This window comes from Astatotilapia calliptera, chromosome 14 (genome assembly GCF_900246225.1).
Source record: "Astatotilapia calliptera chromosome 14, fAstCal1.2, whole genome shotgun sequence".
Taxonomy (NCBI): Eukaryota; Metazoa; Chordata; class Actinopteri; order Cichliformes; family Cichlidae; genus Astatotilapia; species Astatotilapia calliptera.
Genome location: NC_039315.1, coordinates 39,607,962 through 39,629,814, shown reverse-complemented (window position 1 = coordinate 39,629,814; position 21,853 = coordinate 39,607,962). Strand labels below are relative to the sequence as shown.

The 21,853-nt window shown below is 40.7% G+C and overlaps 1 protein-coding gene across 2 annotated transcripts in view; it reads left to right on the top strand.

The window, feature by feature from the left end:
• nlrx1 (NLR family member X1) overlaps window positions 1–7,581 on the top strand; it is a 29,434-nt gene extending 21,853 nt beyond the window's left edge. For both annotated transcript variants that reach the window (XM_026192122.1, XM_026192121.1), the window contains 3 exons: window positions 644–895; window positions 1,505–1,709; window positions 7,033–7,581. In XM_026192122.1, coding sequence (XP_026047907.1) covers window positions 644–895; window positions 1,505–1,709; window positions 7,033–7,170 — 595 coding nt within the window. In that variant the 3' untranslated portion in view covers window positions 7,171–7,581. The remainder of the gene's footprint in view (window positions 1–643; window positions 896–1,504; window positions 1,710–7,032) is intronic.
• The last annotated feature ends 14,272 nt before the right edge of the window (window positions 7,582–21,853 follow it).

The window sequence follows — 21,853 nt, the reverse complement described above, 5'->3', positions numbered from 1 at the left end:
TTTAAGGGTGCTCTACAGTGTAATATTAAAGTTGAACTTCACCTTCCAAAAAGAGTCAAATTTGTGAGTCTATGAAATTTTATATCTTTGGATATTATATCTTTGGACTTATGTTTGACATGTCAATGGTTAATAATCAAATTTACTCTGTACATGTTGTTCTTTTTTTCTCTTTTTTATGACATAATGGTTTAAAAGAGCAAACTAACATTTCAATTGACATCATTTTCAGTTTGCTAAATGTCTTTCTTCCACATTAATTATATATGGGAAAGGTTTATCACTGTGTAACATCCCCTCTTCTTTTAACAACAGTGTTTGACTCAACATTGAGCAAAGTCTAAATCAGAGGAAAGTCACATACTGTTCTACCTGTACGATTGCTTCAAGAGAATTGATTGTGCTATTTTATTCACATTCATTTATTGTTACTTTCAGTGTCAATTCTAATGACCTGGCCATTGGATTGTGGTTTATTTATTATTACTTTTTTCTGATCATCAATTAGCTACTGACCGGAGTTATAGTCCTTAGCCTATATTTTTGCTACGAAGCCCTGGCTAACACCTTCATTTGCACATGGAGTTTATTCTTAGTCGTAGACCAAACCAGAAATGCCATATTATTCCATTGTGTTCTTCAGATTGTGTGACAACCCTCTTATGGAGTCTGGAGTCCAAATCCTGGTGGAAGCCCTGCCAGAGAATCAGTCCCTGACAAACTTGTCCCTGATGCACACTGGACTGGGGGATGAGGGTGTCCTGGATCTGGCTAAGAGGCTCCAACAACACAGAAGACTCCAGGAGCTCAACGTGGCCTATAACAATATTGGAGACGACGCAGCTCTACTTCTGGTAGATGCCTGTAGAGAACATCCCAGCATTCAGACTGTACAGTAAGAAACTTCTCACTATATCCAAAGCTCAACATTTCTTTGAGGTTTAGTTGTGCTATAATGTTGTATTGCATAGACCACATTATAAATAAATTCTGATTCCACTGTCCTTTTTGCATTATAAATATTTATTTATTTTTTTCATAGAACACTGACAGTTTTCGTAACATGAAAAAAGCACCTTACTTACAGTTTGGCATATATTAAATTATAAACCCTGATATTGTTTTGATGCATGCGTAATGTAAGTTGTAAGTCCAGCTAAGTAAATCCCAATAGGTTGATTCTGTTCATCTGGACAAAGCGTTTTCAGTGGGAGAAACATTTTGTCTTCTTCCGACAGAAGAAGTCATTTGGATGAGTGACAAAGCATTTCTCCCACTGAAAACGCTACGTCCAGATGAACAGAATCAACCTTTTGGGAATCCTGATATTGTGTCATCAGATAATTGATAGAATTTATCAATTTATTACTCCTGTGAATGAGACCAAGAACATTTTAAAATGGACTACATATGGTGAAATGCAAAAGGCCTCAGAGACACACTAAAAGCATGCAGTCTTTCATGCAAGCCCTACAGAAATTTTTTTGTCCATGTCTTTGTGCAGTTTATATTTGAACCCTCTCAGTAAAGTGGCGAAGCAGTCCCTGTATGCCCGAGGTGTTCCCCGTAGCCACAGTGGCCAACGGGTCAAGGTCCTGGCTTCTGTCACTGAAGGGACAGACCTCTCTGAGAACTGGCGCCCCATTCTCAATGTTATACGAGAGAACTCCTCATCCTGGGATCAGCAGCATGTCATACAGCAACTAAAGGTATATACATACAGTACAATGTAAATGTAAAAATGTACATAAAACATGTCATTTAAAAAATGATTCATACTGTGTGGGTTTTTAAAAGCCTGTTTTATTTTTTTTTTTAAATAATAGGTTAAGCTCAGCATTTTTAAGATACTTGTGTTTAAGTGTTTATAAACAAGACATGAGAAACCAGCCAGCTGGTGTTTTTCACCTGCTTGTCCAGTTGTTTGTTGTTTTTGTACGTCAGAACGCACCCCCAACACACAGGAGCATACAAAGAAGCACTGAACGCCACAGTGTCAGTGCTTCTTTGTCAGTGGACTTCAGCCTCCAGGGGAAGAAGAGACCGATGGAATTAATCACGGGAACTGGTGGGCTTCCTGAAAAGGCCTCGCAGGTTCCCCCTCTCCGGCAGCATTGCTGGACAACCTCACATCACCACTAAGCATAACCGAAACCACATGTCTGAATGTGTTTTGAGCATACCCGCAAACATCGTCCCACCACTTTATTAAATCTAGGCCAGTCCATTCCACATTTATGGGTTGTGTAAGGCAGAAGCTAACAGCAGCCGATGTTTTGCTTTTTATTTTAATTTCTAATAACACCACATAATATTTTTTAAAGGCACCAACTACACATGTAGTTCTGCTTCCAACAATGCTCCAGGCTGAACCACGTTTTGGTGGACCAGGGTCTGCATACAACCTGAGTCCACCATAGCCCAGCGTGTACCCCTTGGCACTCAACTCAACTATCCAATCCAAAAACAACACAAACACATTGGGTTATTGTCTCCCCAGAAACACTTCCCTCGTGCTTGTGGAAATCTGTTTTTTTCCCCCCCATTTCCGTTGTCGTTTTTCCTATTTCTGTTTTCTTTTTTCCTATTTCTGTTGTGTTTTGTGTGCTTTTGCGGTATTTTTCTTATTGCTGGTGTTTTCTTAAGTTGCAGTCCGTTTGGCCTCTCGGGGCCACCATAGAGGAGGACAAAAGGTTTCAAACTTGTCCAGGCCTTAAACCTCATGTGTATTCTTCCTAGTAGTAGCACATCCATAAAAATAAGGCTTTTATGAAAACACTGAATACAAAATTGCTTTCTTGAGAAAGACTCAATTTATAGTTGACTATTAAATTTTGCATAAAATAAATTTTACAAAGTAGCTTTGAATAGCAGAGATGCAGAAATGTCTGCAGAGCCATGGCTCAGTGTCTGAGTGTCACAGACCTAAATGTATGCCCATTTATATTTTTTAAATTGTTTACATTTGGACTTTTATTGTATTTTCACAAGTTTTACTGCTTTTAATTAAGCAATAAATACCGCTGCGCAACAGTAATTTAGCATTAAACAGTTAACCTGTTGAACCCCAATGGTCCTGGTACCAGAGGGGAGAGGGAGAACATCAGGTTTAATGGGATGTACCGCCAGATCTATTGTTTAAATAAAGACATGTGTGATATCCACAGAAATGTCAGAATCTCAGCTAAAAGCTCACAAAACTATTTCAAAAACCGCAAAACTGGTAAAACAGCAAACAATTAAAAAGCAGGCAAACAGATTCTGCAAAAGGATGTACTCGCGTTTGTCTGTGTTCACCTGGCGGCCAAGGACATGTGGTTGAGTGCTGACAGATTCTAAAACTGCAAGATTTATCACTCGCCGACCAAAATTCACTGAATAAGCAGCAAAAGAAGATGAAAACTATACTGCACATTTGAAAAAACATTGTAATTCCCTTTTAATTTTTACTGTCTTGGTTCCACCACAATAAAATTGCACTTTCTGCAGAGCTGTACCTCTTAGCATGCTTCGAGACCAGTTTTCCATCATCTGATAAGAAAGCCTAAACTGTACAAAGGTTGCTGTAAAATCTACAACAACTAGCTGGCAGCTGGATGCCAGTAACTTACTGTAAATACAAATCACAGTAACCTTACTGTATTGTGCATTTATAGTAGTACCGTAATTTCCTTTACAGTACTAGTACTGCATTTTTACTGTAATTTCTTGTACTGCACTTTTCCTGTATTATCCATTTACAGTATTACTGCAATTTACTTTTGGGCACTTTATGTGATGTTAGCGTTAAGATAAAAATAAATCCCCACAGCTGTCAACTACATCTGCTGGTGTCGCAGTGACCCAAGAACAAAAAAGCACATAAAATGAATTACACATTTTACTATATCAATCCCTTTGACCAGCTCAGGGTGCACAGTGGAGACTGTATAATTTTCATGGATCTCGCTCTCATGCTTACTTCCTGCTGCATCACTATCTACCTTTGCAGGGTTCTGTAAAGCATGTTAATGTTTTCTGCTGATGTGTAATGTGAAAGATGATTTCACGTGAAAATAAGTTTTTCAGTTAGGAAACAGGCAAGTAATATTTTCCATCTCTTATGTGCCATTTAAAATGATCACACAAAATGTACAAATCATGAGATGTATGCTGGCATCCCTCAACCTCACAAATCACTGCATCCATATGAGTAGGTGTACAGCTCAATGAAGGTTTTTTTGACTGTGTGTGCTTGGAGTGCATGTGCAATGTAAGTGCAGCAAGTGTTCAAAAACTGCATGGACAATTCATTAAGCCACAACCAAACATGGGTGAACATAGGTTCCAATGCATTTTGATATGGCGATAAAATCTAGTCAGTGTCCGCGTTGATACATTGCACTGTTTGTACACAAATGGCGTGACTATTTTAATAGTTGTAATTAACTTCTGACTTGAGCAATATTAACCTTGTGACATATGTAATATCATTTAATACTAGACATGAAGGCATATGGGTTTAAACTTAACGTTAAACGCTAATGTTAGTCATGTGACAAGCATTAGAAAAGTGTTAGTTATACCACGCGTTAGGAAGGTGGTGAGGGGGAATGAAGATAAAAACTTTATTTTTAAGTTTTCTTTTATTCCAAAGTTACTAAATACTGATCCCCCCCCAACCAAACTTAGTAGGCAAGGAACATATATGCACCTTAGATTTGTCGTTTCGCTTAGATTGACTTCAGTTAATTTAGTTACAACAGCTTACTCACCCGCTGAGTTTTCACAGAAGTTCCAAACCAAACCTAATCCAGATACCAGGCACAAAAGGCTCCAGTGAACACCTCACAAATAGTGACTCGGGCCAAAAGCTTTAAGAAAGAAGATATAAAACAAAGCTTTTCCAAATACAAATTATGTTTAAATAACTTGTAACTAGTAATATTAGGCAACCTCTTCACAGGATAGATAGCAAACAGTTAAACATTAGTATCATATACTAATGGCATTAACAGTGACAGCATTAGCAAATAATTTTCAGACGGTAATAAGGCCAAAACTATTTGCTGGGCTCAATAACCAATGTAAGCTAATAACCGGTGTATGACAATACACGACTCCTCTATCTTTATAAACAGTTAGTGCTGCCTTTTGTAAGAAAGTTGAGAGGAAGCGAATCAAGTTAGAAGCATGTGTGTCTAAAAAATTGTTTGAGGATAATAAGAACATGGTACTCTTTTTTTGAATTAATGTTTTCTCCAGAAAACAATCATTTTTCTTTTCAATGTCAGTCCCACAAAACAGTTGAAGAAAGTTTGAAAGAAATCTCTATAGCCATTGGTCAGTTTCACCTAGGTCAGTTTACTACTGTAAAACAAATTTACTGTAGGAATAATTACAGTAATATATATTTTCTCTTATATATATTTACTGTTGAATTTACTAAAGGTGTTTACAGGGTTATTTATGCTATTTAATAATGAAGAAATGTAACCTTTCACAAATTATGCCAAATTGGAAACACTTATAATAAATATACAAAATGCTATATTTCTAATAAAAAATTTTTTTTCTATTACAGACATTTCTGGGGGAGGGTTACAGCTACAGTTTATAAAAAAACAAAACAAACAAACCCCAAAACAAACAAACACAAAAACTGAAGAGTCTGGGCAATGAGCTACCACAAGTTTTTCTGTCATTCTACACATTTATTTCTTACAATTTAAGTCCAACGAGTCGTGCTGACAGCTTTCTTTCTTTTTTACAGCAGCTTTTTCTTTATCATGTAGAATAACAGTTAAATATGTAACTTCTTTACGCTGACAGAATGGAGAATTTACTGGTCTGGCTGCTTAAGATCAAAGTGGGTTTTATGTGACCCACAACTAAAATGAGTTTGACACCAACGGTATATGATATATTGCCAAGAAGCATTATTATAACAAACAAGTAACCAAATACAAATTCTTTGCTTTATGTTTTAAGTTTATATGTAGCAATTCCACATTTGTATGCATATATTTTCATTATTACCTCAAGCCTACCTTCTAAACTGGAGTTTCTGAAACATGAAAACCCACGTAAACATGCTTACTTATTCACATCATATAAGGGTCTATTTGGATAGTGTTTAAGTCTTAACAAGTCTGTTAGATTCCAGTTTTGCTTACACCAGCTAACAGTATCAAAAACAACAGTTCAGGATATCCTCAACTCACCTCAGTTTAGCTGTGATAGACAGAAGTTAATAAACAAGTGTTATGATACTTGCCATCCATAAACCCCAAGTTAATTCATCTAGATATTGTCTTTTCAAAGGAAGAAACATTTTCCCACTCACCCAAGTGACTTCTTTAGTCTCAAGACTCAAGAAAACTCAATGTCTAAATAAACAGTATCACCGTTCTGGGGAAGAAACTGCAAGCAAGCCAAGATTCAAACAGAAAATATTTCATTAAAAAAACAACCTTGAAAACACAAGACAGTGGGTCAAAGACCCAGGATCATGACATCCAGTTAGTGACACACATTTCTACCCCTTGGCTTTAAGGGCATTTTATTCCCCTCTGTTTTCCCTCCTGAGCATTAGCACCTGAATAGGTGTCTGGCAGACATGAGCTGTGATATGATGACCAAGGTCTGTCTTTAACTCACTTACCAGTACTGTTACGCTGGCACTCCTGTTGCATTTATAATGTAGGAATTTGAAATATTAGAGATCCAGGTTTAGATGTTTTTTTTGTTTGTGTGGAACAAACTGGATGCTTTTGTGGAAAGCATCCAGTTTGTTAGTGTTATGACATATATGCTTCTGAAGATGGCATTGAGACAGCATTTTTTCCTAGTGTGACACCTCACTCATGTTGTCAGAGAACAGGGATCATTGGATTAGTGACCTTAAGATATGAATTCGATTTGCAGAATTAAATTTGAGTCATTTTACATGTACAAACACCCAACTTAAAATTGATGAGGTGAAATGCACAAAAAAGATTGATTGTCAGGTGTGTGTCAGTAAAACCAGTGGCCCTTTGTTCTTTTTTGCAGGTCTTTCTCGAGGATCTGGAGTGGGGGCGTCAACAGCAGCAGAGCCTCTGGAAGAGGCTACATTTCCGCAGAGTTGAGAAGGGAGTCCGGAAAATTCTAAAGATGTATAGGAACAATTTACCTCCCTCCAAGAAGTAACCCAGGAGGTGATCAGGAAATGAGTGTTCAAGTTTGAATAGGATGAATCCAGATAGGAGAATCTTCAAACAGCAATGACTAATAGTCTAGGACAGGGGTTTTAAAACAGGCCAGCGGACTATATCAGGCCCACAATACAATTTTTTCTGGCCAGCAAAATAATTTCATATGTCAGTTATTGATGTGGTCTCTATGTGGGAGCTGAATCTTCAGCCCTGTTGAGAATTCCTGCAGACAGGGGTTGGGCTTTATTTTGATAGGTACACCATGCGGACAATCACGTGTTACATTCCCCTTAAAGGTCCAGGGGATGAAGGAAAGTAATAAAAGTTGTCCAGGTTGAACAAAGAAGATAGAGAGGCCATTCATATTATGCAAAGTAATTAAGCAATAAACAATTAAATGACAAAATAGTTTCTGATTTTCACTTTCTACTATAGAAATGTCTGTGTTTTTTTTATGACTACAGTTTAATTTAAGAAACAACAACAACAAAAAACTGACAGTCCAGGCAATGAGCTACCCAAACCTTTTCTGTAATGTTACACATTTATTTTGTACAGTTAAAGTCCAAAGACTCATGCTGACAGATTTCTTTCTATGTCACAGCTGTTTTTTCTTGATTATGTAGAAAAACAGTTAAAGATTTAACTTCTTTACACTGACAGAAAGACAGTTTCACTGGTCCGGCTACTTAAGATCAAAGTGGGCTGTATGTGACCCTTGATGTAAAATAGTTTTGACACCTCTGGTCTAGGAGATATAGTTTCATCACTGTAGAAGAGATTTTGCTCTTGATTCTACAGTAAAAACTACACTGCACTATTCATAACCATTTAAAAGACCCAAACACAATCAAACTGTATGGCTTTAATGTGTGAGGTGCTCCACATGTGACTGGATTGTGAATTTTTAGTTGAATAGTTTGTCATTTAAAGTTGCTTTTAAAGAGCACATTTTTGATTTATTTCACATTAATAATTGAAATGAATTTCCTTGTATTAGCAAGCACAAGAAAGAGAGAGGTAAAGGACATGCAGTTTGTCATTTTCATATGAGGCCAAAGCATTGAGACATTTGGTTGCCTTGAGTGAAAGTCTGTTTTTATATATCATCTTCATTAAATGCATCTTTTTTGCACAAAATAAGCCAACAAAGTACACTGCAGTAAAACAAACAACTATCAGCATCAAACAGAATGTCTGCATGTGTAATTTACATATGATTAAGAACAGAAAGGAATATTTTGAAAACACGTGTATGCTAAGTAAAGGATTTCTTGATAATATACAAGACTTGATAATAGAATAGAATTCAACTTTATTGTCATTGCACATGCACAGGTACAGGGCAACGAAATGCAGTTTGCATCCATCCAGAAGTGCTTTAGTGATATAGATATATTACAATATATATTAGCAATAATATAGATATGTGAGTATATTACAGAAATGGGTCTATTATGGTATGTTATAATGTACACGGTATGAAGTATGTTGTGAATATTCTATAACTATAAGTATGTACAGGCTATGAACAGGATATAAATATGAAAAACTATACAGAATATGAAATAAATAACTTTACAGAATCTGAGATATACAGCTATACATACATAAATGGCCAAAATACATACAGTACTGTATATATTGTATATAGTAAAGAAAAAAGAGAGAGAATGCATTTCCTGATCGAAATGCAGTGTGAATGCTGATAGCTGAATGGTTTGAGCTGAAATGTAATAACTGCTGAATCTTTGGCCTTCAGGTGAATGATTCAGTGGATTTCAACTCATTCAGCATTTTTTAATGGATTGGATTTATATAGCGCTTTTTTTCAAGGCACCCAAAGCGCTTTGCAATGCCACTATTCATTCACTCTCACATTCACACACTGGTGGAGGCAGCTACGATTGTAGCCACAGCTGCCCTGGGGCAGACTGACTTTTTCACCAAAGTGCAGACCTGTTGAAAGCTGAAGTTCACGCAGAGTTTCAAAGTTGGAAAGTAGCTGAACATCTTTAAAATCCACATTAGAAAAGCCAACTGATGACAAAAGAAAATATAGAGTCAGAAAACATCTGAATGAATATTAAAAGCTCATCTTCTAAACCACTTAAAGAGTGGAATTGGAAAAGTGGAATGAAGTATTTTTAATGTCTTAACTCGAGGATGACAAATGTAAAAACAGAATGTTTGCAGAATATCTGCATCGTGTGTGAGTGTGCATGTGTGTGTGTATCGGCATGTGTAAACATGTATGTATGTGTGTGTGTGCATGTGTGTGTGTATCGGCATATGTAAACATGTATGTCTGTGTGTGTGTGTAAATGTGTTAAACTAAAATAAAAAGGTTATTGTTAGTTAAACCGGTGCTTTTGTAACAGTGAGGATGGGGAGAGTTGGTGGCTGCACGGCCAGATCTTTTACAAACGCTCCACTTCGGTGGGAGACAGTCATACAGGAGCGAGCATCCCTGAGAGAATCAGGTGGGTCTTCACGTCAGTAGCCAGTGTGGGCAAAAATGACATTCTCTCTGACTCCTGGTGCGACCCCGAGATGGGGTCCACCAGTAAAACAATTTAAAATCGAGGTGGCCCTAGCTTTTACCAATGAGGAAAAGCACTGTCAGTGCCTGACCCCCTTCTGAAATTGGGTCAGGCCCCAATTTCAGAAGGGCCTGACCAATATATAATAGAGTGGAGGAGGCCAGGTTTAACCTGATCCCTGTGAAACAGCTTTTTGGGGAGGCACGGACCCCACCTTCGCTCAACTCCAGCGGCCCCGAGTGACCGGAAGTTTTTGCCAGCCTGAGTCGAAAGATTGCAAGCAGGACTTCGCCCAGAGGTTTGGCTACCTTCAACCATTACCAATAAAATGGTGTGGGACGGTTTCGATCCAGCCAATCAGGAACAGGGTCGAATTTACGACCAGCTACCCAGAGGTTGGAGGAGGTCAGAGGGTACCGAGGTCTTGGGCTTGTGGGTGGCCCCAGAAGTTGCCTTGCTCGTCCTCCAACTGATGACTGCCCTGGATGGGGGGCGCTTACATAGATGGCCATGTCTTTACTTGTCAGCATACATCTGATGCTTCTAAATAAGCTCATCCCAAGTGATTGTTAAGCTGCCCTAGCTGAATGGAATAGTATCATATTTTAGCTTTCTACAGTTCTTCTTGAATATAAAAGGGTTTTTTTGTATTAATTGTTCTGGTTGCTTTATGTGAACATGATAAGTAGACAACTTGTTTCTAATAATTTGTTTCTTTAATTTAATTTTGCAAAGTTACAACCTCAGAAAAGAAGAAGATGTTGCACATGGAATTCTCTCTGAAAACCTGACAAAGGTGGGTCGTGCCACACATTGCTCAGAAGAACAGCGTGCTTTAATCAAATGTTGATTGGAGATGGGAAAACATAAAGAAGTGCAGAAAATGACAGGCTGCTCAGCTTAAATGATCTCCAATACTTTAAAATGAAAAGCCAAACCAGAGAGACGTGCAAGAAAATGGAAGACTACCATTCGAATGGATCAAACAATAGCCAGAATAGCAAAGACTCAGCCAATGATCAGCTCCAGGGAGATGGTCTGAAGTTACCTGTGAGTACTAAGACAAGCTTCTTCTAATTGTCAGAGTCTATCGGCAAGAAGCCCCCAGAAAATCCAACTGTTTAAAAAAAAAACAACAAAAACCCCGTGCTGAAGAGGATACAATTTGCCAAAGAACATATCAACTGGCCTAAAGAGAAATGGAGAAACATTTTGTGGACTGAATCCCTGGACCTTAATCCAACAGAAAACTTGTGGGGTGGCATCAAAAATGCTGTTTCTGAAGCAAAACCAAGAAATGCAGAGGAATTGTGGAAGGCTGTCAAATCATCCTGGGCAGGCATACCTGTTTACACGTGCCAGAAGTTGGTCGACTCCGTGCAGCACAGATGTGAAGCAGTTCTCAAAAACAGTGGTTATACCACTAAATATTAGTTTAGTGATTCACAGGAATGCTAAATCTTAACTTTTTTTTTTTGAGTAAATATTTGAGTTTGTAATGGAAAAATGCAGACACTGCTATTTTTTGAATTGCCCAATATCATGTTTTCCTTCATTTTCTGTAAAGTAATTGAAATATTGATACATCAAAAGATGAACAAAAGAGTAAAATACACTCAACAAAAATATAAACGCAACACCTTTGTTACTGCTCCCATTCCCCATGGGATGGACGTAGAGACCTAAAATTCATTCCAGATACACAATATAACCATCCCTCCCAAACAGTGGTCACAAATCAGTCCAAATGTGTGGTAGTGGGCACATCTGCTATATTGAGATAATCCATCCCACCTCACAGGTGTGCCACATCAGGATGCTGATCTGACATCATGAGTAGTGCACAGGTGTACCTCAGACTGCCCACAACAAAAGGCCACCCTGGAATGTGCAGTTTTGTCTCACAGCAAAATGCCACAGATGCCACAAGCAATGAGGGAGCATGCAATTGGCATGCTGACAGCAGGAATGTCAACCAGATCTGTCGCCCGTGCATTGAATGTTCATTTCTCAACCATAAGTCGTCTCCACAGGCGTTTCAGAGAATATGGCAGCACATCCAACCGGCCTCACAACCGCAGACCTCGTGTAACAACACCAGCCCAGGACCTCCACATCCAGCAGGTTCACCTCCAAGATCGTCTGAGACCAGCCACCCAGACAGCTGCTGGAACAATTGGTTTGCACAACCAAACAATTTCTGCACAAACTGTCAGAAACCGTCTCAGGGACGCTCAACTGCATGCCCGTCGTCCTCATCGGGGTCTTGACCTGACTCCAGCTCGTCGCCGTAACAGACTTGTGTGGGCAAATGCTCACATTCGATGGCGTCTGGCACGTTGGAGAGGTGTGCGCTTCACGGATGAATCATGGTTCACATTGTTCAGGGCAGATGGCAGCTGAGAACGTCCCAGTTCTTGCATGGCCAGCATACTCACCAGACATGTCACCCATTGAGCATGTTCGGGATGTGCTTGACCGGCGTATACGACAGCGTGTACCAGTTCCCACGAATATCCAACAACCTCGCACAGCCATTGAAGTGGAGTGGACCAACATTCCACAGGCCACATTGTCAATCTGATAGACTCCATGCGACGATGTGTTGCACTGCATGAGGCAAATGGTGGTCACACCAGATACTGACCGGTTCTGGGTCCCCAGACCCCCAATAGCGCAAAAAACTGCACATTCCAGGGTGGCCTTTTGTTGTGGGCAGTCTGAGGTACACCTGTGCACTACTCATGATGTCAGATCAGCATCCTGATGTGGCACACCTGTGAGGTGGGATGGATTATCTCAATATAGCAGATGTGCCCACTACCACACATTTGGACTGATTTGTGACCACTGTTTGGGAGGGATGGTTATATTGTGTATCTGGAATGAATTTTAGGTCTCTACGTCCATCCCATGGGGAATGGGAGCAGTAACAAAGGTGTTGCGTTTATATTTTTGTTGAGTGTATAATATGCAGTGTTCCCAATGAATGGACAAAAATATTATATGGATTTTGAGCTTTATTCGTGTTCAAAATAATAGCAGTGTGTTTTAAAACACAACTGTGAATAGTTTCCGTTCTGATCATCCAGTCACAAAAGATGATTCCAAAAGTCATCAACTGACTCAAACTGCCCAGATTTAAACCACTTATCTGCTGAAGACAAATCCACCAATGGAGAACAAGCCTGAAGTTAACGGGCCAGTCAGAATGCTCTACCCAGTGTGCCTGCACTAACTACTGACTGATTCTGTTTCTCTGTGGCAAATCACTGTCAAATTTGTCTCGGTGCACGTGTTGAAAAACTGCTTCTAAATCCAATACTGTAACTCTTATGAAAATACTTTTTGAACTGTGAGGGTCTTAAGCACTACACAACAGTGTGTTCTTTATGTTCCCGCTGTCAAAATTGTGGCCACAGGAGTGATTTAAAAGTGGGGTCTCTCCTGCTGCTGAGACAAACTCCTCACTGAAAATACAATGTATCTCTATTGGTCAGTTTAGAAGGTACTCCCTAGACTCGGATCCATGCAGTTAAAAAGGACTCTTTAAGACTCTCTGCAACAAAAGAGTCCTGCAGGTGTGTTTCTGTTAGGCACAGTTAAAATCAGAATGAATATTGAAAGCTCATCTGCTTTAAATAACTTGTAATGTAATGTAAAAATAAATGTGTTAACATTAACTTAAGTTGAACAAACATTCTGTAGAACAAACTTTAAAATACAGCACAATGTGTTTCAAACATCCATCCATCCATCCATCTTCATCCGCTTTATCCGGGGCCGGGTCGCGGGGGCAGCAGCCTAAGCAGAGAGGCCCAGACCTCCCTCTCCCCAGCCACCTCCTCCAGCTTATCCGGGGGAACACCAAGGCGTTCCCAGGCCAGCCGAGAGATATAATCTCTCCAGCGTGTCCTGGGTCTGCCCCGGGGCCTCCTCCCGGTGGGACATGCCTGGAACACCTCACCCAGGAGGGGGCATCCTTGTCAGATGCCCGAACCACCTCAGCTGGCTCCTTTCGATGTGGAGCAGCAGCTGCTCTACTCTGAGCCCCTCCCGGATGGCCGAACTTCTCACCCTATCTCTAAGGGAGAGGCCAGCCACCCTTCGGAGGAAGCTCATTACTGCCGCTTGTATCCGCGATCTCGTTCTTTCGGTCACTACCCACAGCTCGTGGCCATAGGTGAGGGTAGGGACGTAGATCGACCGGTAAATTGAGAGCTTCGCTTTTACACTCAGCTCCCTCTTCACCACGACGGACCAGTGCAGCGTCTGCATTACTGCAGCTGCAGCCCCAATCCGTCTGTCGATCTCCGGCTCCCTTCTCCCATCACTCGCGAACAAGACCCCGAGATAGTTGAACTCCTCCACTTGGGGCAGGAACTCATCCCCGACCCAGAGTGGGCACTCCACCCTTTTCCGGCTGAGAACCATGGCCTCAGATTTGGAGGTGCTGATCCTCATTCCCGCTGCTTCACACTCGGCTGCGAACCGTTCCAGTGCGAGCTGGAGGCCCCCACCCGATGAAGCCAACAGAACCACATCATCCGCAAAAATCAGAGATGAGATTCTGAGGCCACCAAAGCGAAAGCCCTCCGCCACTTGGCTGCGCCTAGAAATCCTGTCCATAAAAATTATGAACAGAACCGGAGACAAAGGGCAGCCCTGGCGGAGCCCATCACCCACCGAGAACGAGTCCGACTTATTTCCGGCAATGCGAACCAAGCTCTTGCAACGGTTGTATAGAGATCGAATGTTTCAAACATATTGTGTATATATATTTTTTTATTTGTACAAGATGATAAATGCACTGGCTGAACTATGGTAAAAGTAAAGTTCATTAAAGTTTATGTTACATTGAAAACCTTTGTCCAAAAATATAATTGTATACTTTTGAAAAAGTTTATAGTTAAATAAACCAAAATCACTAAGATTTTTGTAAAAAGAATAGCATTTATTTAGCGGCATTTCCAGGAGAAAATGACTGAAAATGCTGCATGCGAGAAAATGCTGGGAAGACTGAGCAGCAAGACAGAGACTCTAACAGAACAATGGGACGGTTTTTTGTTTTTATGGGTCTACAACATGATGACAATGTGACATACAGTCTGAATTAAGAATTAACTGTGTATGCAACAGTTTGTTTGTTTGTTTTATTTATTCACTGAGTGTGGTTTTTGTTGTGTTGTGTTGTTATGTTATGTTTTTCTTAAATGTTCAAAATAATAATAAAAAACTTCAATTACAAAAAAAGAATAGCATTTCCAATTTCACATATAGACACACAAACTGGTTTAACTGTCATAATTGCTGTGAAGGGTTTTTAAAAACGCAATCTGTAACCTGTGTTGTTCTCTCAGAACGAATGAAGCAGCTGTTGAACCTTTATTTGCTATGTGGGCAGTCCTTGGGTCCACCCTCCCTTCCTCCCAGTCACAGTGAGACTGGGGCAGCTTGGCAGGATGTTGAAGTGGAGAGAGAGAGACCCAAATGCAGCCTCTGGCTTAGATGGGATGAATGAGCTTTATTTACACATGGGGTAAATAAAGAGACAGAGCAGAGATGGGAAGGACAGAAACTAAGGAAAAAACCTAAACTTGGAAAATCTAACAAATCTGAAACCATAACTCACAGGATGACTTTGCAGAGAAACACAGATGGACCAATAACAAGCGGAAGAAAGGAGCAATCAGGGAATGGGAGACAGGAGGAAAACACAGCTCGGAAAACTAGACACAATACACACAGTACAGGGACTATCAAAATAAAAACAGGAAATACAACAGGTATGCACAGACACGAGCTTGACACTAAGACATCAGATAAGGCAACAGGGAGGGAGCACAGAGACACAGAACAGAATGAGAGATAATTTGGGGCCAGAGTTACCAAATTCCGCCATTCCTGTCTCCCTCCATTACGATAACCATCTGGCACAGGCCCAGAGAGCAGATGTTGCTGCATTGCAACAGCATTTTGCAGACGTGTTCTCCCCCTGCTGGGCTGTACGAATCTCATAGAGCACCATTTTGAAACGCAGCCTGGTGTGAGTAATAGAAGAGTCACACAGCGTGTGGTGTTGCCCCATAGCCCCATAGTTCTTACAGTTCTTATAGGTAGAGAAAGATGGGTCTATACGGTTCTGTGTCAACTACCTCAAGGTCAAAAAGTTGTCACAGTTTGATATGCATCAAACTGTGACAACTTTTTGTCACAGTTTGATGCGTATCTCGTGCCCCGGGTTAACAAGCTCCTGGACTGGTTAGGAATGGCTCAGTTTTTCAGAGCACTGGTTTTCACCAAGGGCTACTGGAAGATTCCTTCCAAGGAGAAAACCTTCTTCACTCCATACGGTTTGTATCAATTCATCAAACTTCCTTTCGGATTGTTCAGAGCCCTCACCACGTTCCAGTGCCTCGTGGACCATGTGCTACGGCCGCATACTGTATATGCTGCAGCCTACCTGAATGATGCCATAATCCACTGTAACACCTGGGCAGTCCTAGAGTCCCCGAGGGAGGCAGGGCTCATGGCCAACCTGAAGAACTGTGCATTTGTACTGGGGGTACCACTTGGGAGGCGGACAGGTGGGCTCTCAGATGGATAAAACAGCAAATGACATTTGTGCAGGCAAAAAAGGCCCTCTGTGTGTGAGGGTGAATGCGAGAGAGAGTGAGTGTCTGTGTACATGTCTTTGTCACAAATGTACTTAATAATGAGGGTGGGAAGCCATTTTTCACCAGGCTGTCAAAATTGAGGAGATCAACAGATTTTTGAAATAGTTTTGGCATTTAATTTAAAGCAGTAACAAGGGCAGGTCCGAAAGCTTAAAATTACAATTCATGATGAAATACTTCCTGTACTGAGTTTGCAGGTTAGTAAGGTAATACTGTCTGTTTTTAGAATTTCTATCTGCGATGTTTCTGTTGACATGGAAAATCTGAGTGTAACGTTGTTCTTGCCTATTTTATTGTGTGTGGAATCAAATCTTGCTTCATAACCTTTTGCCCTGGCTCCATTGTTGGACTGTCCATTGTTCAACAATGGAGGACAATAAAGTATCAAATGCAATGCAAAAATTATATATAAATATATTTTGAAAAAACACATCATACACAACATGATATAGAAAAAAAAAAGTTGATTTTGTTATAACGGTTATTAAACTCTTATTAAAATCATCAAAGACCCCAGTCACCCATCACATGGACTCTTCACTCTCCTGCCCTCTGGGAGGCGCCACAGGAGCCTCCGGACTAAGACCACCAGGTACCGGAACAACTTCTTCCCCACAGCTGTCAGACTCCTGAACTCTGCCTCCTGACATCTGACCCACGTTAAACTCATGGATTGAACATACACACACACAATGGACAACTGTACCCTCAAACACACAATAATAACATGGAGTGAACCACCACTCACAACCACTAGCACTTTATATAGCCTCTGTAGAAACTATCTACACCCTCACTTATCTTAACTGCACTACTGTATAGCTCTGTGTAAATAATCATTCTGTACATTCAATAATCTTTAATCCTACAACTGTTTACAACTTGCATAGTTCCCATTTCTGTATAGCTGTATAAGATTTCTGTAAAGTTATTTATTTCATATTCTGTATAGTTTTTCATATTTATATCCTGTTCATAGCTTGTACTCACTACAGCCTGTACATACTTAGTTATAGAATATTCACAACATACTTCATACCGTGTACATTATAACATACCATAATAGACCCATTTCTGTAATATACTTACATATCTATACTATTGCTAATATATATTGTAATATACCTATATCACTAAAGCACTTCTGGATGGATGCAAACTGCATTTCGTTGCCCTGTACCTGTGCATGTGCAATGACAATAAAGTTGAATTCTATTCTATTCTAAACATCTCCTTTCCAAAAAAATCTGAATTTTCTGGCTATTTATTGATGGGTTTGGTCTTACAGGGTTAATGACCTTATACTACCATATCACAAGTACATCATAAGGTCCTAGAGTGTTTAAAAGTAGAATGGGAGGCAGAGCCTTCCGTTTTCAGGCCCCTCTTCTTTGGAACCAGCTTCCAGTTTGGATTCAGGAGACAGCTACTATCTCTACTTTCAAGTTTAAGTTTAAAACTTTCCTTTTTGTTAAAGCATATAGTTAGGGTTGGATCAGCTAACTCTGAATCCTCCCTTAGTTATGCTGCAATAGGTGTAGGCTCCTGGGGGATCCCCATGATGCATTGAACATTTCTTCTTCAGTCACCTTTCTCACTCACTTTGTGTTAATAGACCTCTCTGCATTTAATCATTATTTGTTATTAATCTCTTGCTGTCTTCCACAGCATGTCACAGCACGAGGAGGAAGACAGAATGGACATTTCATGGACGTTTCATTGGTTCTTTTCCTACAGCAATGGTTTGACAAATTCCTCGACCACTTGTCATTTTGAGCTGATAGTAAATTTAACAATAGATGTTTTCATCCAGGAAGGAGTGCAAAAACTACATGTATATGGATATGTATTTACAGTATTCATTTTAATTATCTGTCTTTTAAAACAGCATATTTGTGAAACGATTTTAAGATTCTGAGTGTATTTTACAGTGTTGTCTTCCTTTAATTATAGGAAATGTTATGTTTATTGATAATTAAAATGTTAATTTACATTAGACGTGTTAATTCATATGCTGATTTTGCAATTGTATCAATATTTTATTATCTAAAAACAGGAGTAAAATTCTGTAAAATCCACAAGAAAACTACTGTTGAATTACAGATTCTTTTAAAAAAGGGATTAAATATGACCTTTTTTTGTATTTAGTGCAACTCTAAATACAAATATATATATTTGTATTTATATATATATATATATATATATTTATATATATATATATATATATATATATATATATATATATATATATATATATATTAGGGGTGCAACGATACACAAAATTCACGGTTCGGTTCGATACTTTGGTGTCACGGTTCGATATTTTTTCGATACAAAAAAAAATGTTCATGCCTTTTTAATTTGTCATTTATTAAAATTATAAATATATATTTTAACTCAAAAGTACAGTTTTTAAATTTAATAATAATAATGGATTGGATTTATATAGCGCTTTTCAAGGCACCCAAAGCGCTTTACAATGCCACTACTCATTCACTCTCACATTCACACACTGGTGGAGGCAAGCTACGGTTGTAGCCACAGCTGCCCTGGGGCAGACTGACAGAAGCGAGGCTGCCATATCGCGGCCAACACCAGTAGGCGGTAGGGTAAAGTGTCTTGCCCAAGGACACAACGACCAGGACAGAGAGCCCGGGGATCGAACCGGCGACCTTCCGGTTACAGATACGCTTCCCAACCCCCTGAGCCACGGTTTAACCCTAACCCTTGTGCGCGTTTTTTATTTTGACAGCGAATGCACACCTGCGGACCACTTATGTGCAGCCCTGGTTATTTAGCTCATCATATTGCAGCCACAGAAATTCTTTTGTCCATGAAACCATGAAGCTGCACTTTCTTTTTGCCTTATAGTCTGATTTGTCATAACTTCTCCGTTTTGTGGTAAGCTTTTCTTTGGCTGTCACTTCTTCACCCTGACCTGTCTTATTTGGCTCAGAAGAAATGAAATATAAATCCTGCTGCTTTTACACAGGCACTCACATAAGCTCAGCGATTCTCTGCGCGATCAACCTCTCACATGTTTAAGCTTGCTGCGGGAGATTTCACTTGTCATGTTTGCATAGTAAGCTAACGATTAATAAGACGATGTCAGAGGAATTGGTGCACAAATTATCATCACTCACAGATCAGTGCTGTCGCTCTCTATACACAGTTCGCGCGATTGCAAAGTGAAAGCAAAAAAACAAGCGGAAATTCAAACGCGATTTCAATATGTCACATATTGACAGTGGCTCACCGATGCCAATGACATAATTACCCAGCTACATTTCTGAAAGAATGCAAAAGCATTGACATATATTTTTCCTTCCTACAATAGCCCGACGGGCAGGGAAGAGATAGATTTTGGTAGCCCGACTGAAAAAAATCGCTAGCCCCAGGACGTCGGGCTAGCGATATTGCAAGCCCTGTATCTGATTGAGGAATCACTCATCTTTGGAAAAGAGAGTTTATTACAGAGAAATGGCTCTTTCCAAAATAAAAGCTATACTATCCGCTTCTTCTGGGCTATATTCTCAGCAGCATAAGGAGAATCATGTGCTAACAGCTGTCTAAATGACTCGGCTAAAGTTAGTAGCATGCTTGTTGTTTTTGTCTTTGCACTAGGATGGTGTCGGCGTAAATGTGCAGTCATATTCGTTGTGTTCCCACTAGTGATTTCAGGTTAATCTCGTTGAAATGACCTTAACGCCACAACACGGCAAATCTCCGTTAACGAGCTACCGCCGATCGCCCCTTGCATGGGGCTAGACGGCCAACACGTTAACGAGCTAACTGCGCTAACACACTAGCTCCCACCCATGTAATTGAGCATTGCACGGCACATCCAACATACTGTTTTACTTTAGTCCATGACTCGCCTTACCTTCAGGGTCATACGTCACATGAAAACCAAAATAATTCCAAACGCCAGATCTGAATGGGGGAGGTCCATGTTGCAAGGAGAGCTTAACTTCTGTCTTGCTAGCTTGCCCTGCGCTCTTCCTTCTGACAATGCTGTCTGTGTTGAGCGCTCAGTGGATCTGCGCTCGACAGTGCAGCCTAGGCGGAGTAGTCGAACGCAGATTCACTGAGCGCTCAACACAGACAGCATCGTCAGAAGGAAAGTTGATAAAATAAATTACAAATGTTGTATTGTTCGATACATATGCGTACCGAACCGAAAGCACTGTATCGAACGGTTCAATATCGATACGAATATCGTTGCACCCCTAATATATATATATATATATATATATATATATATATATATATATATATATATATATATATATATATATATATATATATATGAGGCCGCTAGAAAGGCTGCAACCACCAAGTACCCGCAGAGGGTCAGGCAAGTCCTGAGGAGTCAGCTGAATGGTAAGAACAAGATCCGGGCTATCAACACCTACGCCCTGCCCGTGATCAGGTACCCTGCTGGGGTAATAGGCTGGCCAAAGGAGGAGATAGGCTGTACGCTAAACGGAAGGAAGGGGGCCCGGGACTGGTGAGTGTCAGCACCACAGTCCAGGATGAGACAACAAACATCCAAGAATACATTGGGAAGATGGCCCCAACTGACCGAGTGCTCAGTGAATACCTCAGGCAGCAGAAACCCAAGAAAGAGGAGGGAGACGAGGAACCATCATGGAAGGACCCTGCACGGTATGTACCACCGGCAGATAGAGGAGGTGGCTGATACCCAGAAATCCTACCAGTGGCTGGACAAAGCTGGACTGAAAGACAGCACAGAGGCACTAATCATGGCAGCACAAGAACAAGCTCTGAGTACAAGATCCATAGAGGCTGGGGTCTATCACACCAGGCAAGACCCCAGGTGCAGGCTGTGTAAAGATGCCCCAGAGACAATCCAGCACATAACAGCAGGGTCCAAGATGCTAGCAGGCAAGGCATACATGGAACGCCATAACCAAGTGGCCGGCATAGTGTACAGGAACATCTGTGCCGAGTATAACCTGGAAGTCCTGAGGTCAAAATGGGAGATGCCCCCAAGGGTGGTGGAGAATGACCGAGCTAAGATCCTGTGGGACTTCCAGATACAGACGGACAAAATGGTGGTGGCTAACCAACCGGACATAGTGGTGGTAGACAAACAGAAGAAGACGGCCGTAGTGATCGATGTAGCGGTTCCGAATGACAGCAACATCAGAAAGAAGGAGCACGAGAAGCTGGAGAAATACCAAGGGCTCAGAGAAGAGCTCGAGAGGATGTGGAGGGTGAAGGTAACGGTGGTCCCCGTGGTAATCGGAGCACTAGGTGCGGTGACTCCCAAGCTAGGCGAGTGGCTCCAGCAGATCCCGGGAACAACATCGGAGATCTCTGTCCAGAAGAGCGCAGTCCTGGGAACAGCTAAGATACTGCGCAGGACCCTCAAGCTCCCAGGCCCCTGGTAGAGGACCCGAGCTTGAAGGATAAACCGCCCGCAGGGCCGTGC